Source organism: Strix uralensis, chromosome 3 (assembly GCF_047716275.1).
Source record: "Strix uralensis isolate ZFMK-TIS-50842 chromosome 3, bStrUra1, whole genome shotgun sequence".
Lineage (NCBI taxonomy): Eukaryota > Metazoa > Chordata > Aves > Strigiformes > Strigidae > Strix > Strix uralensis.
In genome coordinates this window covers 135031765-135048987 of record NC_133974.1, presented here as the reverse complement: position 1 = coordinate 135048987, position 17223 = coordinate 135031765, and the positions used below count along the sequence as shown (strand labels likewise).

Below are 17223 nucleotides of genomic sequence, written 5' to 3'. Positions count from 1 at the left end.
CCCCTCCAGCCCTGGTTGATGCAAATTTCAGTGTACAAACTCCAGTTTATTTACTAAACTCCTAAACAAAGTCAGACCTTGATTTATGGGTCACAGAGCTGGGGTTTGCAAGCTGCTGTATGCTGGTAGTATTGTTGTGGGGGTTTCCGCATAAAGGAAATTTCCTTCCCAGTGTTGCTTCAAGATAAGTTGGATTCTCTATTATCAATACTGCTGTTAAAGCGCCTTCCGTTTTCCTGCTGTGTGTGTTTTGCATGTTGTGCATTTCTCTTTACCCTTGGGAAACAAATGTTTTCACAAGCTGTAGGACACTTGGAGCTCCACCCATATCCTCTAGTTTTTATTAATCTTCAAAATCTAAAACTGTGTTTTTGGAAGTATGAAGGACGTTTGTCAAAATGATCACATGAGGTTCATGAATAGCACTTCAGGGCCCATGGCTGACGTTAAATCCCTGGTCTCATCGCTCGGGGATGCACCTGGCCCTTAGCCTGTGGGTTCTGACACAGCACTGCACGTTAAAAGTCACAGTTGTGTGTTGAGCTGAACTGGCAGAGCTGTAAGCACCACTTTTCTGTCTGTTTCTTTCTCTGACACGTAACCAAAAGTCATTGGCTTTAATTCTGTGCGTGTTCTAACCTGAAACCCCAGAGCAGAAAAATACAGTTTATCAGTTTGAAAGGGTTGGTTAAAGCGTTGCAAAAACCTGCAGTCGTTGTGAAACACTGTGTAGAAATAATCAGGAGAGGTTTTAACATGACCAGCCCCAGTCCCACAGCTTCCAAAGCGGGCTTGTTTTGCTTTCCCACGTTGTGGGAGCACCCCAGAGTTCAGCGATGCAGGGGGAAGAGCGGCCGCGCCTTCTCCCTTCTGGTTTTGTCCCACTAATGGTGTCAGCGGGGAACTGGAGAGCGGCGCCTCGCCTGTGCCAAGTGTGTGATGCAGAGTGGCCCTCCTGGGTGACAGGCCCATTAGGAGCCTGAAAGGGCCGCTCTGTCTCCCTGGTGGCATTTCTCTGGGATAAGTTGCCGGGTGTCCCCAGAAGCTGGCCGTGAGCAGGTGGGGGCCGGGCTCTCGCGGGTGCCGTGGGGTTTTCCCAGGGAGCTGGGGGCTGCCCGGGCAGTCAGGGCTCTCCCTGCCTTTGACCGTTCTTGCCGTGACTCAGAGGACAGGAGGAGAGATGGGAAGAAACCGAAAAGCTGTAAAATCCACAGCACTGGAGCTGCTCAGCCAGCCGTGAGGAGCCACCAGCAGGCTCAGCGTGCAGAGTCAGCGCTGGAACCAGCGCAGCTGCGGCTCGGGGGAGGTTTTCAGGCTGTTGTTGTCTAGTGGCAGAGCAGGGAGGAGGACGGCACCGCAGAGGATGGGTGGGGGTCATGTCAGCGGAGTGAAGATGAGAGCGGGCGCGGGGCGGGTGCGGACGTGAGGAACCAGAAACCCCAACGGAGCCCGTCAGCCTCTCACCATAAACAGGAAATGGAGGACCACAGCGAGCAAGACACAGGAAACGGGAAGGCAGATGGGGAGAGGCAGCAACTGCCTCTGAACTAGACTAAAGAAACCCGCGTAATGGCACCAGCATCAGCCGCCAAAGCACAGAGGCCCTGCAGCGAACAGGGAGAGCCTGGAGGCTGGGTTCCCATCCTCGCCCTCACTGATAATTCCATGTGTTTAAGTATGCTGAGGCAGCACAGGATAAAAGGAGTCACTGGAACTTCCTCGGGCTTTTTTCCCTGAATCCCCACTGCCTGAAGAAATGCACTTCCATGTCCTTTTTCAGGGCCATCAATTGTGCTGGAGTGGGGAAGGCTTTTAGGGAGAGTGACCCCTGGGCCACGTCAGTGCTGTCTGCAGGAGGGACCCGTCTTCTACCCCCTGGAAGGGCTGCCTGGAGCCCCCTGATCTGTTGGCTTCCTTTGACTTGCTTTCAACAGCAGAAGATCCTAAGCTGGTGTCAATTAATACAGCAGCACCAAAGTTTTCACAACCTGACTTGGCATGTCACTGTATTTCCCACATCATGTCTTTAATCTGTTCAGAATTAGGCTCTGACCCTTCATCTTCTTTTACTAAAGCCATATGGATGTTCTTACCCCACCCGTTACTATTATTGTGATCCCCAATTGGGAGGATTGTTGATGACCATAACTTTTTGACCAAAGATTTTTTTAATGGATGGCTTCATGATGATATTTGATAGCTTTTTTGTTTCACATAATATTTTCTCTATCCAGCTCTGGTTTTAGGATCCTGTACATCCATATTTCTCTCTGGAATGAATGTAACCACAAGGATCTCTGAATGTTGTGCTTCTGTATAGAGACTACAGTGATTAAATAAACAAACTTGCAGAGCTGTTTTGCGGCTTGTTCAAGCTGGTGAAGGGAGATGTGGTAATTTCTGTTGGAATTTTCTTTAAAAAGCACCAACTATTGCAAGGCTTTTCTTCTGTGACTCATTTTAGAAAAATAGTTCCACTAAAAGCATGGATTACTAGACAAGCAGATATGCAGATACAGCATTCCCAGGAACTTGCTATAAATAGTTCATAAAATATATATTTAGGGTTAGTAGACACTATATTTAAATCAGACAACTATTTCCCCTAGTTGGATGCGTTAGGTTTTTTCTTCTTTGATCCAAGATTGGACAAGCTCTGTTGTTACGCCACGGGTACAAATTGCAACATGGTTAGGAGACGCTGCGGCTTTTGACTGCAAAGATAATATTTATTTTTCTAGTATGCCTTGCTGCGACAAGGTTTGGGCTTTCTAACCAGCTGGCCATTGTTCTGTTCACACAGTGCTTGTGCTGCTGGCGCTGGGATGTCCTGGCAGGGGAGGGCACGTGCATCCCGTGGCGTCGGCGGGCTCTGGGGCAGGGCCGGGGGGGAAAGGCCTTCTGAGAGCTGCTCTTGGTCCTCTCGCTGTACTGGAAGACAAGCCACAGTTCCTGCAGGTTTCCTGTTCGCTTCCTATATCTTAGCAATCCTCTGCTTCATACAGAGTGAGGACAAACAAGAGTAATGCAGACTGTCAGTTCATTGAAAGTATATTGTGGTTTTATCGCAAACCCCACCTTGTTCATCTTTTCAGGCTCCATTTTCTTAATTTCACACCTTATAGGTAGGTAAAAGCTGTTACAAAGGGGACAGTTTCAGTGCATTAGCTTTGGTCATGTCCTACCACATGGGTACCAAGAAGTACATGGGAGGAACTGAAATCTTAGGGTGGGGTTTATGAAACTGGGCAAACCGCCACTGTAGTGCTGCTCTGCTCTTCCACTCCTTGTCAGCTTCCTCTTCCTTACCACCATTCTACTATAGGATGTCTTTTCTTACCATCTTTTTCTTGTTTCCCAACTTTCTGTCCTCTTCAGCCTCAGCTTCTTCATCTGGCTTTTGCTGCTGTCCTCAAGGTCTTGCAGGTGTGGCGGCTGTCAGGGGTTGTGATCGTGCTGGGATCGTGCCCCAGCGTGCTGCGCTGCCAGGACGGGGGCACGCCCTTCCTTTTGAAGGACAGCATCCTCTGAAACTCGGCACTGATCTGCACCATTGTGACGTTTTCTGTGTTTCAGTGTACTCGGAGGTTTCAGAGCTAGACATGTTACATTTTGGGTTAGGATTTACCAGTCTTCCTGTCCTGTTTCTGAACACGCCAGCAACTTTGAAGAGACTGATGGGAGGCTGAGGTGCTCAGCTGCTGGACAAGCAGGCCGCTTTCATTTGTATGTCTAATTACAGACTTTGGAGTCTGGGTTTGAGCACCTGTGTTTTGACAAATTCAGTCTGTAGTAGTTCCCAGCTCAGTGAAATGACTTTTTGCTAACAAGGGCGGGCTTCATCCAAAGCCCTTGGCAAAAGGATTTAACCACAAAGATGTATAATATTTTCTGTCTGAGAGTTCTCGGCTTGGCAGATTGCTATTGAGGAGTTTCTGAATTACTGTGCACTGTAGCGAGCCTGTGCATTGAGAGCTCTCGTAGCCGAAGTTTTCATGTGTAAACAGTTGTGAAAGACTCTGGGAAAGGAAGGTGGAAAAAACCTATTTTTCTATGGCTTTAAATAAATTCAGGTCTACTTCAAACATGTAGTTATGGAAAAGTTCATCCTGATGTTGTGTAAATACAGTTACAAATGTTGACTCTGCAAATAAATATTATAATGAGAAGGGGAAAAAAGTGAATGGGAAGCTTTGGTCTCTGCTGTCTTTTGTACCTATCGTCATCCAAAGCAGCCTCTGGTATTTCAGGGGATCTGTTGTGGAACTGTGTGCTTATTCGAGAGCAGAAGTTGACCTGTTCTTCCAGTGGTGGAGGATAACTCTTGATCAAGGTATTGGACAGTTTGATTAGTCCAAAGGGGCTTTTATGTTGTAGCTCTGTGACAGACCTGTTTACACCTTGAGAAAGCTGCCTATCTGAGCAGCAAGTAAGTCTGCAATGTATACTGCAGATTCACTCCATAGACATAACTCAGTAAAACTCCCACTGACATTAGAAAATGCCATAAAATAGGAAGAAAGGTGGATTTTCAGTGAAAAGTCCCAATTTCTTCAATGTCTGTGCCAAGAAAATAAGCTATGTCTGCATTTAATATTGGACATGTTTGAACATCCCATTTTTATGAAGGTGCATGAACTGTGATTTATTTCCAGTGACACTGTGTTGTTTTCCTGACAGATGAACGTGAGGCAGTTCAGAAGAAGACTTTCACAAAGTGGGTTAACTCCCACTTGGCACGCGTGTCATGCAGAATTACAGATTTGTACACTGACCTTCGCGATGGAAGGATGCTCATCAAACTTCTGGAAGTTCTTTCAGGAGAGAGACTTGTAAGTGTTTATTCATATTCGTTAGGGGGGGTTTGTTTTGGTTTTGGGTGGTGTTTTGGTGAATCCTTGGCTCAACTGAAGTACGGCAAAAGTGGGTACTGAGGGTTCAGCGCTGCAAATGTCCTTTTATGTGTTAAAGAAATGGCTTCAGCTGGATCCAAACGCTGTTAAAACCCCTTCCTATTGGTTTCAGTAGGAATCAAGGAAGTCTCCTTCACAGGTTCGCTGCGGGTGGGGTGCTGAGTGCCTCCAGGAGCAAACTCCCTGCTCCTGACCCTGGAAGGCACAGAGCACTAGATGTTCTCCAGCCCCTGGCACCGTCTCGGTGAATTAGATGTGCCGAGGAACGTTCCCGGGCGCTGTGGCCAGCCGGCCCCTTTCTGCGCTGGTAACGAGAGCCAGCAGCTGCAGGTGGCTGCCCGCAGGCTGCCCGCAGGCCCGGGGCCTGCAGCATCCCTTCTGCCTTCCCGGGAGCGTGCTGGGGGGCTCGTGGAGCAGAGCTGGTGGGAGAGGGCCCAGTCGCCCTGGGAGGCACTGCAGCAGTGTGAGCCGCGGTGTTAATCACATCCCACTGCTCAGGAGCCCTTCTGAGGGTACTTGATTTTACTAGGATAGATAAGGCTTGGATTTTCTTCAGCTAGACAAATATCTACGATGAATTTAAATAAATGGGGCAAATTCTTTCTTTGGGTGTGCTGAGAGAGCCCACTTGATCCCAGCACAAGGGAGCGGTGATTAAGAAAATCCCTGTAGTGAAAAATGCTGCTGCGTGACAGGAACACTGGGTGTCAGGAAATGGCTGGGTATCAGTTTTTCCTTCAGTTCCTTAAATGACGGCTATGCTCTTAGCTACCTAATTTAAAGCAATCTTGTCAAAGAAATGCGGGTCTTTAGCTAAGACCCAAGGCTACATGAGGAGACTGTGTAATCGCGTGTCATCAAGCACTCCTATTAATGGAAGCTCCCTGGCTTAAGACTCTGGGTAACAACCGAACATACGGCCTACAGTGTAGAGTCTGTACAGTAAGGCCAGAGAGGGACGTTTCTGACTACATCTGTGAGGGTGATGCAGCTCTGACATGCGTAGAAGTACCCTGTGTGGGTGAGGGTGTTGTGTGGATGGAGGTAACTAATCTTGATGTTTGTCAACTACATTTTGCTCAAAACATGTTTCTCTGTGCCAAATTGTTTACTTGGGTGAGGTATTGGGTTTGGCATGCTCACTGCAGGTAGCAGATGTTACTCACACAGGAATAACTGAAACCAACATGCCCCATTATTTGAGGATTCAGACAGCAACCGTGCCACTGCTGTTTAAAGCTTACTATGTGCCTGCCAGGATTTGACTTGGAGTGTCAAATAGCAGCAGTGAAGCTCAAGACTAGTCGTGCGACTCTTGCTGCGTGATTCATTTACGTTTTTCACTCCAGGTTTTGAAAAATGCAAGCAGAGCTTACACAGCTGTTGGGGCGGGGAGGGTGCAGGAGCCGCCCGGTGAGACTGCTGGCTCTGCGCTTGCATCATCGCTTGCGTGTCGCGTTGGCAGCTGCCTGCACCACCACCAGTTCTTTCTGTAGCTCCCTTATCTCAGGATGGAGGACAGCAGTCTCTGTTTGAACAGTACATTCCACCACACCTTCCTCTGCAAACAAGACTACAGATAACGCAATGCACTAAACTTTGAGACAATTACACACACCAAAAGTATTCCAGGAGGATCGGCACATAGCGTCTACTTGCTGATGTTCTCCAGCCTTTTGGAATTTATTTTAGCTGCTATTGGTTAGGTTCTGATATCTCCGTGACACCCAAGCAAAAATCTAAAGGCAGCGTCTTATGCAGAAAGCTTAAAATCAAGACAAGAAACATCAAATTGTAAGAAAGCAATAAATAAACGCAGAAACTAGCCTAGATGATTATTTTAATGTGGTGTGTTTACTGAAGCAGTAGAATGAACAGGAATTGTTTTCTCACTTTTGAAACTGGGATTCAGATGCTGGAGCCATATGCCTGTGGAGCAGAGTCCAGGATTTAGGATACTAATCAGAGAAGCAGGACTGCTCTGTGCCCCCTGTAAGACCTCCAGCCTCGTTTGCACAAACCCTGCATTTTTCAAAAGCTGTTGTGATCTTTGATGATTGACAACTCAGAGTCCTTGAAGGTACGTTGGAGAAACTCAAAATGAGAGAGTCCAGTAAGGGCAACATCTTCCTGTCTCTGCACAGCTTGATTCCTAATCCTAGTATTTAGTCCAGACCTTAGTACATAAGTTCCTCTGTGCAGCACAGTATTTGGAAAGAGAGTGATAGCGTGCAATAGTCTCACAGAGCAAAGCGGAAAATAGCCCAGCCAGTATGAAAAGCCAGTTGTAATTTTGTTTGCACGCACTGTTAACTGGCTTCGCCCAAACAGAAAAATAAAGCTGAGAATTTTTTTGAGCATAAAATCAAGCGTTTAGCTCAGTTTCTTCCATAACTATATAAAGGACTAGCAAACTCCTTGCAATTCCTGGATGCTCAAAGGTCAGGCTGTTGGAGCAGATTCTCTCTAGTGAGTTCTGTCCCGTTTTCTGTTGGGAAGGTTTTTGATGTAAAACGTTTTCCTCATAACGTGCATGTGAAGACTCTGAGTTTCGGTAAGTACAGTAAACGACGTGCTCAGCGTGCTTTCTTTCCCTCTGGTCAACATCTGGATCTCTGTTCGCCCAGTGAAGGTGGAAGTTGTGTCTCCCTGTGTCTCATCTTGAGGCTGTGCAGGAGTGGGGCAAGCGCAGCCACACCGAGTACAAAACTTCCTCTTTTTGTTGCAGAACGGTGGGTTAAACGGTACGGCCTGCCTGCGTGGAGGCACAGAAAGACTGAACGTTCTGTCTTCTTGGGGTGCCCGTCTGTTTGGCCAGGTGGCACTGTGTCATTCTTGCCCATGCAGAAATTTGAAGCGCCTTATCGGACCATTAATAAACCATAGTTTGAGCAGCCCTAGGTGACGCTGCTAATAAGCTGTTACAGCCCTGGTAGGGAATTTCTGAGCCAGAAGGTGCACCTAGTGCTGGAGCACTAGAAAAATACGTCAGCCCGCTCGTGCTCTACAGGGTTCAGGTTTACTGTGTGTGCTCTGCTGCTTCACGTACAGTCATTGTGTTTGTGGGAGAAAAAATCCTGCCAGTAACCTGAAGGTTATGTTTTCTAGATTCTTAATTGGAGAGTATGTCATCGTACAGAGTGTGGGTGGGAGCAGCTGCTCTCAGGAACTAAATAAAACATCGAACATGGATGGTATTAGCTCTGTCACCTTGGTGCTGGAGTGTCTGAGAGAAGAAAAAGAGCTTTTAAAACCATTTTCTGCTCAATAACTTGAAGCATTAGAGGGAATGCAGCTACTGCATAGGTTTAAGGCAGGGGGAACAGAGCCATGTCTGCCGCTGCTGCTTGGAAATGGCCGCAGTCACAGCCGTGGCTGTGCGTTGGGAACACACCATAAAAGCCAGCACACCGAGTAAAGCTGACCTGGGGCTCCCGGGCGTGGCAGTGGGCTGGGGCGAGTCGTGGGCCGGGCAGCTGCTGGGTGCAGCCTCACCTCCACCTTTCCCCGCAGCTGGGCACTCCCTCTCCTGCCTTGGGAACAGCCTTCCTTCCCATGTTTTGCAAGATTAAATTAAACCCGTGGTCTGTTTTACCACGCTCCTGGGTGACCGGTAGTACCAGCAAAGGGATGGGTCGTGGCTCGGCCCTGCGGGTAGCGAGGGGTCTCCGGCTGGGTTCGGTCAGCCCTGTAACCACACTCATGCCCCCGCTCACCGCATGGCTCTTCACCCTGGACTGCCAGCATTTGGGCTGTATGGTGTGTCCATGGGGTGTACGTGCAATTTGTGCCTCTTCGGAGGCACTTTTATACCCAAAAGCAGTGGCAGGTTCTTGGAAATTTTTGCCCTTGCTGGGCACTGTGGCTTGACTTTCTCTGCATCGTTACCCGGCCTCTGGAGGAGAATGTGCTAACTAGAAGCTGAAGTGAAACTAATGACCTCAGGGGTTTAGGTGTTCTGAAGGACATCTTTCTAGCAAGTGTTTCCTCTTCGTGACACACCCATACAGACTGCTGTTTGGAGGGACCGTAACATGGCTCCGACTGAAACTCTTCCACTTGAATGCAGTCTGGGGCGAGGATTTTGCCTGAGCTATTTCCATGCCCAGTTAATTACATTCACTGCAGAAAACAAGGAAATTATGTCAATTAGTAGTTTGGCCGACTACCTCTGGTGACATCTCAGTGAGCACTGAACAGGCTATTCAGCTGCAATCCTTATCTGCAGAACAAAGTTGCTTTAATTTTACTCAGTTTTACAGCAGACTTCTGCATGCTGTTAATATATTCACGGGCTTTTTCATTTGCACTGGGCCATCATAAAATTGTGTTACATTGGTGTGGCTGATTCTTTTATTATTGTTTTTACATTCCTGTGAAGAAATTGTTTGGAATAAATCTCTTCTGTTATTTTCATGCTATTTATCCTACTTCAACTGACCAAAAAAAAAAAAGCAATGACATTTCCTTGTCGAGGAATTTTATTGGGTAGCTTATGGTCCAAATCTGAGGTACCTTTTTGGAGAGTGTGTATCCGTATTTACAGATAGTCTCTGGAGCATTCACTACCAAATCCCTCTATTGCACGCGTGTGCCGGTTAGCAGTTTGTTTCGTATCTTTTTCTTTGCAGAATCTTATTTTTCAGTGTGGAAGGACTTGTACTGGAGAAAAGAAGCATCTTGGGAAAATGTAACAGGTGTGGCATGAACCTAACAAAATGGTTTATCTTCTGGCTAGTGAATGAATATACGAGACAGAGGAAATGAAAGAAGCAAGCAGGCAAAATAAAGGCAAATTGAAGTGGTGCCCAGCATGTGTGACTCAGGTCTGGGATGTTGGAATGTCCACCCCGGGTTTGACATGTGCCACCATCACCCGTGTGTAAATGTGCTGTAGGATGGCAGGGGTGGTTCTGTCCCTTGACCCTGAAGAACAGATGTGTGCAGTATTGCTGGCTGCCAGTGCACAGGGTGGGTGACTCACCTGCCTGCACTGAAGAGTTAACAAGTGCGCTTTTTTTTTTTCCTTCCATCTACAGTAATACATGTTTTTCTTCTCCCTTTTACCTTCTAGCCCAAACCAACTAAGGGAAGGATGCGCATCCATTGCCTGGAGAATGTTGATAAAGCCCTCCAGTTCCTGAAAGAGCAAAGAGTGCACCTAGAGAACATGGGATCTCATGATATCGTGGATGGGAATCACAGGCTGACACTTGGCCTTATTTGGACTATTATCCTGAGATTCCAGGTAAAGATATATATATACAGACAGGTATACACGCATGTGCGTTTTCTGTGCTTGTTTGTAATATACTTCATTTAAGAGTGGAGTGCTGCCAGGCCCTCTGAGATGCTGGGAGTGAAAAACACTTAGCGTGTGGCAGGAGGTGCTCCAGAGCCAAGGGGAGAGGATAAACGAGTCTTCACGGTGCTGCTGATCCGTAGTGGCAGCCGATGGGAGTTTCCCGTGTGGACAGTCATATGGTTTTATTCTTAAATTCCTCGTAAATATGAAGCTCCAGTCATACATAGACCTATATGCTCTTGCAGACCCGGGAGGAAATGCTGCCCTCAGCTGCTCTTCACCTCTGCGGTGATTATCGCTAACCTGGCTGACTTGGCACTGCGGCGGATTAAGGGTGCCCACAGGGGTTGTTTCAGTGTCCCAGCTAAAGGCTGAGATTTCTTGTTTTCCAGCAAGTTGCACGTTGGTCTTTGCCCTCAGTTAAAAAAAGCTGGGAAGTCCCTTTGCAGAAAGGATAATAGATTTATATAATAAATACATAATTTATAATAAATAACACAGTAAGAAACATTTAATAAATTCAACATTCTCTTAATTTTGGTGTTGCTCAGTGTTTTCCTAATATGAAAGTGTCTGACTTGCGGTGGAACTTCACTTAAGCTGCAATAGTCTTTAAAAAGCAGTGAACTATATCCATAAAATGAGATACTTTTCCCCATATGAAGTAAAAAGGGGTTTCCTTTTTTTTTTCACCTTTTATTTCTTTTTCCTCTTTTAAAAAACTGGATAACAGCCTAGAGTCCGGAATATGTAGTTGTGATGCTGCTAAGGGCAAACACTATTTCCTCCAAGCTTGAAGTCCCAAAATCGTTTGCTGCTGTGAAACCCCTGGTTAGCTTTTGCCTGCAGATCCCCTCAGAGGGGCCTCTGCCCGCTGCACCCCCGGATCCTGGATGTGCTCAGCACCCTTGCAGGAGGAGACACCTTGCGGGGTGAAACCACAATGCTGTGTAGGGCAGGGTTTGCCTTGGCAGTTGGAAATAAATTTTCTCATTAATTTTAAACTGTTTTGTCAATGGACTAACCAAAGAGTAGTCCTCTGGTAAAACAAGGCCAGATGTACCTTTCTTTTTACATGAATGCTCTTAAATGAGGAAGAGCATTCCCCTACTTCCACCCTGCCTGTCATCGTAGATTTCTTTTGTTACTTATATTGTGATGTAGTTCCTTTCATCTTTTCAAAAAAGGCAAACAATGTGTTTTCTCAGAGAAATATTTAAACCTTGTATGTTAATTTTAGATCCAAGATATCAGTGTTGAAACTGAGGACAACAAGGAGAAGAAATCTGCTAAAGATGCTTTGCTTTTGTGGTGCCAGATGAAGACAGCTGGGTGAGTGTGGATTAAGTGATTATCTCTAAAGCTCTTACAGCACTTTGAATTTTCACTGAAATAATTTTAAATGGGCAAACACATATCTCTCCTTAAGTGGATTCAACCAAGAGAAATGAATTGATGTTTTCAAGTCAGAAAAATCTGAATTTATTACATTAATGCTGTGTGATAAACATACCAATCTGATAATCCATGAATATATAGCAATATGCTGACTCTTTTTCACCCTACTCTGAAGATGTTTGCCACCAACTTTTCCCTCTTCCCATATATACATAGAAATATTACCAAAACGTCTTTCTCTGACAGTAACCTTCTTGCATAATTAAATATCCATTTGTAGGGATTCAGCGTGTTTCCCCCATGAAACTTGGATGTCCCTGTGATGACTTGGGGCACTTCAGCATTATTTTAGTGGTACTTCATCTTCTCCTTCCAAGAACTCTTATGAAAGGGGTTCGTGAGCAGCCTGAAATGTTTGGAGACCTGCAAAATGCCCAGATCACCAAACAAATTATTTTTGCATCTGTGTACCCATGGGGCACAGGTTTACAATAAACGTGTCACTCGTGCAACCAGCTTTTAGTGACAGAGTATGCAGGGCTGCAGCAGGGGTGCTATATTGACTGTGCTCTCTTTGGTTTTTGTTCTGTCAGTTACCCCAATGTCAATATTCACAACTTTACTACGAGCTGGAGGGACGGGATGGCTTTCAATGCACTAATACATAAGCACAGGTACGTGTGGCTCAACGCCTTTATGGATTTGGAAAGCTTGGACTGTTGTAGTGTGCACTGGGCTTTGCAGTTATCTTGCAGCTCGATTTTAAAATCTGTGGAGAGGAGAAAGTTGAAGAATTGCTGAAAGTTTTACAGCAGCTTGCCTTGCTTTAGAGTTTTACGGCTCTTGCGGTCACTGTGAGCTCATCTGGGCAACAGCTTCTCACATCACAAGTCAAAACAGGTTGCTTTTGGTTTCAAGAGAATAAATGATGCATGTGATTGTTTTAGTTTGAGACTGACCAGGTTGGAAGAGAAGTTCTTGTACCTTATTGAGTAACTGATGATCGGGTCTGGTTCCCTAGAATTTGGGGGTGGGAGGGGGAGACCACAGATGACAGCAGCCTGGAGGGGAAAGAAATCTCTGTGCAGGGATGGCATGATGGGGTGGTAGCCTTTGACGTGGCTGGGGATGCTGCTCGTTGGCAAGCTCTGGTGGAGTTTTTGGGATGGCTTGCACGCCTACGTGGGCATGAGGAGAGACTGCCTGAGCACAGCTTTGTTCCTTTCTTCTCCGGGGTCACCTTTACTGCTGTTAAGCTGTCCTCGGTTTCTTGCCATGGGCTGGGTTCTGCCATGACGTGTGCTGGGCATTACTTCATTCCTTTCATAGCTTTGTTGAAATGTGCAGGGCTACTGGGCAGGTGCAACCTCGGCAGCACGAGGGGCCAGGTTTTCTGAGGATTGCAGCTGCTCGTTCGTTTGTTCATTTGAGGGTGGCTGCGCTGTGCTTTTGGAAATTTAAAGAATTTTCTATCTTGTCTAGGCCTGATCTGATTGATTTTGACAAGCTGAAGAAATCAAATGCACACTACAATCTGCAGAATGCTTTTAACCTTGCAGAGCAACACCTTGGTCTTACTAAGCTCCTGGACCCCGAGGGTAAGAATTCCTGCAGTTTCAGCGCTTTACAGCTCTTTGAGGGCTCTTTTCGCTGCCAGCCCTCCTTGTTGCAGGGCACAGCTCTCTGATAGCTTTTTGTGTTAAAGAGCAGCTGGAGGCTGCTGACTCACCTGGTGATAGGGGCAGAGAGGGCAGGAGAGAATGCAAGATGTCTGCTGCAGAAGGCTGAGCAGTGGCAGCACCAGAGCCCTGCATCCTGTGTTTATTTTCCCCCATCTGACAGGATCACTGGACTGGCCCTGTATACATAAAACCATTCCAGTTAGAGGCACCCTTCTGATCTGCCCTGAGAAACACTTTCTGGCAGCTGGCAGATGAGCGATGGGGATTTCAGCACATAGTTAGCAGTTTCTTTCACAGGCTGTCAGGGAGTTGCAGCCTGGCTTTCCTGACACTCTGCATGCTCCTGCTATCGGAAGGCTGCTCAAGATGCGAAGGACAGGAAATTTTCTTGTGACAGGGCAAATAGAGGCTTTGTGTTTGGGCAGGTTTCTTCTTGCTTATTTTCAGTGCCTCAGAATTGCTGCAGGACAGGAAATAATTTGTTTTCTGTCTGTATCTCTCCGAAGATTTTCCTGGAGAGCCATACTATTAGGTTGGAATTCTTCTCTCCCGATGCTGATAATGAAGTTCTCAATTCACAGTAGTTCTGTCAACTCACACAGACACTAGAGAAGTTACTTGGCCGCACACAAGCTGTGGCAGAGCCTGGAACCTGACTCCCAGAGGTCCCTAGCCCACAGATGGGTGCTTTAACCACAGCCCACACTAAGACAGAGGGATAGAGCGGCCCTTCTTAGTGACAAAGCTCAATACTGTGCAACACCAGGTAATCCAGAACCAGCCCAAAGCTGCTGAATTTCTTTCTGATTAGGGCATGAGTCTTAGGAGCTGAACTGCCACTGGAGCCATCTCTCTGACTCTGGAGTGCATCCTTGTTGCATTGTAAGCTTTGTTGTTTTAACCCCTGTGCCATCAGTGTGGTAAGACAGCTCTGGTTTGCTTTGCAGATATCAGCGTTGATCACCCCGATGAAAAGTCAATCATCACCTACGTGGTGACCTATTACCACTACTTCTCCAAGATGAAAGCTCTAGCAGTTGAAGGAAAACGTATTGGAAAGGTTTGCAAGTTCAAATTATAAATTGTTACAAAGCAGCTGAAATATTTCTGATTTTTGTTTTCCTCTTGGATGTTAGTTTTTTAAGGGTCCACTGTATGGTGGTTTTTAGTTTTGCTTTTGGGCACGTTTTGAATGTTAAATATTCCCATATGACCGTGAGGAGTAGTTAATTTCCAGCTGCCTTGTATTAGAAAACATTTGGCCGGTGTTTTATTTTTGCTTGTTAATTTTGCATCATTGCTGCTTTTCCTTTCTCATTAACTGCTCCTGACCTTCTGAGTTCTCTGTCTCTTCTGGAGCCCAGAGAAGTCCCTAATTGAAAAAATGTGCAGTCATTCTCTGCCTTTTGGCAAAGTTGCCCCCGTCTTTACAGCTGGCAGACGGAGCATGGATCCTTTTGTAAGCCTCAGCTCTGCCCCTCTATTGCCGCGGCATCATGGGAATTCACTGCTGAAAAATGCAAAGCCCCCGTTCCTCAGGGATGCCAGCCCCCGTGGCGCTCGGCAGTGAGTGCTCCGACTCATAAGTCAGGTCCCCCAGCAGTGCCTTTTCTGTAGCTGGTCAGATTTAACTGACTGAAGAGCACCGCCCTTGTTGTTCATGTTATGTTGTGCTGCTTGTTGCAGGTGCTTGACAATGCCATTGAAACGGAGAAAATGATTGAAAAATACGAATCGCTGGCTTCTGACCTTCTTGAGTGGATTGAGCAAACCATTATCATCCTCAACAATCGCAAATTTGCCAACTCGCTAGTTGGTGTGCAGCAGCAGCTACAGGCATTCAACACTTACCGCACAGTGGAGAAACCACCCAAGTAATTTTCACCTTAGCTTAAAACAACAGTGGTCTTGTTTTGTTTAGTCAATCATTGATTTTTTTTAAAAACAAACACATCCAAGTAATTTTAATCTTGGCTTAAGAATTTATTTTTCTGAACGAACCCAGATATCATATTTCTAACTGGCACTCACCATTATTACTCGGGGCCTGTTTGCTTTATGCTCTTCAGTGTGCAGATAATAACAACAACGGCGATGAAAAGTGTGTTGCCTGCAGGATCTCAGAGTCCTGGAAGCGGTTACTTCACTGAGATGCTTGCCTTATAATATGAGTGGTAACAGCACACTGTGTTAGTGCAGTAGTATCCCCAGCACACTGCTATTAAAAGAGTCTTCCTGGTTACCCAGGATCAAGAGGAAGTGTGTCTGGCTTTGTAAAACATAACTGTGCTTACTAAAACTGACACAGCCAAAACTGTGCAACTTATTTCTGGAAAGTTTCTTTTCGCATTAGGATATCAGATCTGTTTTATTATTTTTGTCTAATGTAAGTTCTAATGGATAATAATCACAATCCAAAACACTGCAGAATATCCAGATGTCTTCTAAAATGGCAGTCTATTCCCCAGCACCCACGGAGTTTGTTTGTTTCCCAGGCGTTCAGCTCAGGGAACACAGTGGGAAGAGTTTACTGACTGCAGTGGGCTTTAAATAAAACTTCAGTTTCTTGAGTCGATAGAACAAACTAGGGCAACACACGCAGTAGAACAAAAAAATGCAGCCTTCTGTCCCTCGGGGGGTTTAAATCTAAGCACACAGACAACTGATTTCTGTGAAGTTTCTTTTGCTGTTCGACCCAACTGGTTCCAGGGGGTGTGTGGGCTATTTCAGTTGCTTCCAGCTTTCACACAAGATGAAGGTGTTAATCTGAATGCTCCATTCATAAAGTCAGTATTTTAAGGAAATGCTTTGTAATACCTTGGTAGCAATGAAAGCTTTATTGTAACTCAGTTCTTCTGCAAAATTTTGTTTAGATTTACAGAAAAAGGAAACCTAGAAGTGCTGCTTTTTACCATCCAAAGCAAAATGAGAGCCAACAATCAGAAAGTATACATGCCCAGGGAGGGCAAACTCATCTCTGACATTAACAAGGTAAACTGAGCCAGCTCCTCCTGTGCCACTCAGGATTTTGTTGTTTCCTTTCAGTGTGTCAGCATACTGGGGACAAACACATTTGCTACTTCCAGCCTTGATGTAGGGGACCACAGGGAACGGCAGGGGCGGGGGTGATCTTTCCTTAACACTCGGACTCACGAAGCTGAATCAAGTCCCTGGGTATTCTCTGCATCTGTAAGATCTTCTGCACTGGAAAAATACTCGGTCATTCCGTGCAGTTGGTTATGGCTCTGGTAGCCCTGCCTTGCTCCTCCAGGCTCCTGGCTGTTAGTCGACAGCACGTAGCTACGCTGTCTAGGCACTGCAGCCCTCCCCGCCTGCCCCGCTGCCCGCACTGAGGGAGAGCGAAGGGACGCCCTCAGGCCTCTCCAGGGTTCCCTCTCAGGGTTTACGCAGCTCTTTTTTGTGCCAGTGCAGCTGTCAGAACAGCAGCAGAGCTGTCAGGCTCTCTCAAGAATAACAAACAACACAAGACTGAGCTTTCCTCGTTTGGGTTTGATCATGCTTGGCGTTCCCGGAGCAGCTGCTGGGGGTGTCCGTGGCCTCGCTCTGCGACCTGGAGAGCAGTAAACTGCACGGCTCTCCTGTCTGCGTTAAGCCCCCGTGCCTGTGAATACCTAAAAAAAAGACTTGCGTTTCAGGCAGTTTCACATCTGTTAGGATTTAGAAGAATCTTGGGTAGTTTGTGTTTAATTGTGGGTATTTTTGTTGTTTGTAAGAAGATCTGAAAGGTGATTAGCTGGCTTTCAACATGCTTCTAAGACTTTTTATTTTTGTAGTACTAATGTCATGCATGTGAATAACATTTGGCTTTGGGGGAAAAAGGACTTGTATGCACCTGAAGTAACTGAATTCTGCAGTTGTTTTCTTTTCCAAAGTGGATGTAAGAAAGAATAACAATTGTGTGTTG

At 46.2% G+C, this 17223-nt stretch overlaps 1 protein-coding gene across 4 annotated transcripts in view; it reads left to right on the top strand.

Moving 5' to 3' along the window:
- SPTBN1 (spectrin beta, non-erythrocytic 1) overlaps positions 1–17223 on the top strand; it is a 151452-nt gene that overhangs the window by 93137 nt on the left and 41092 nt on the right. For all 4 annotated transcript variants that reach the window (XM_074864530.1, XM_074864531.1, XM_074864529.1 and 1 more), the window contains 8 exons: positions 4681–4832; positions 9988–10161; positions 11459–11550; positions 12210–12290; positions 13099–13214; positions 14246–14358; positions 14985–15172; positions 16172–16289. In XM_074864530.1, the coding sequence (XP_074720631.1) occupies positions 4681–4832; positions 9988–10161; positions 11459–11550; positions 12210–12290; positions 13099–13214; positions 14246–14358; positions 14985–15172; positions 16172–16289 (1034 nt within the window). The remainder of the gene's footprint in view (positions 1–4680; positions 4833–9987; positions 10162–11458; positions 11551–12209; positions 12291–13098; positions 13215–14245; positions 14359–14984; positions 15173–16171; positions 16290–17223) is intronic.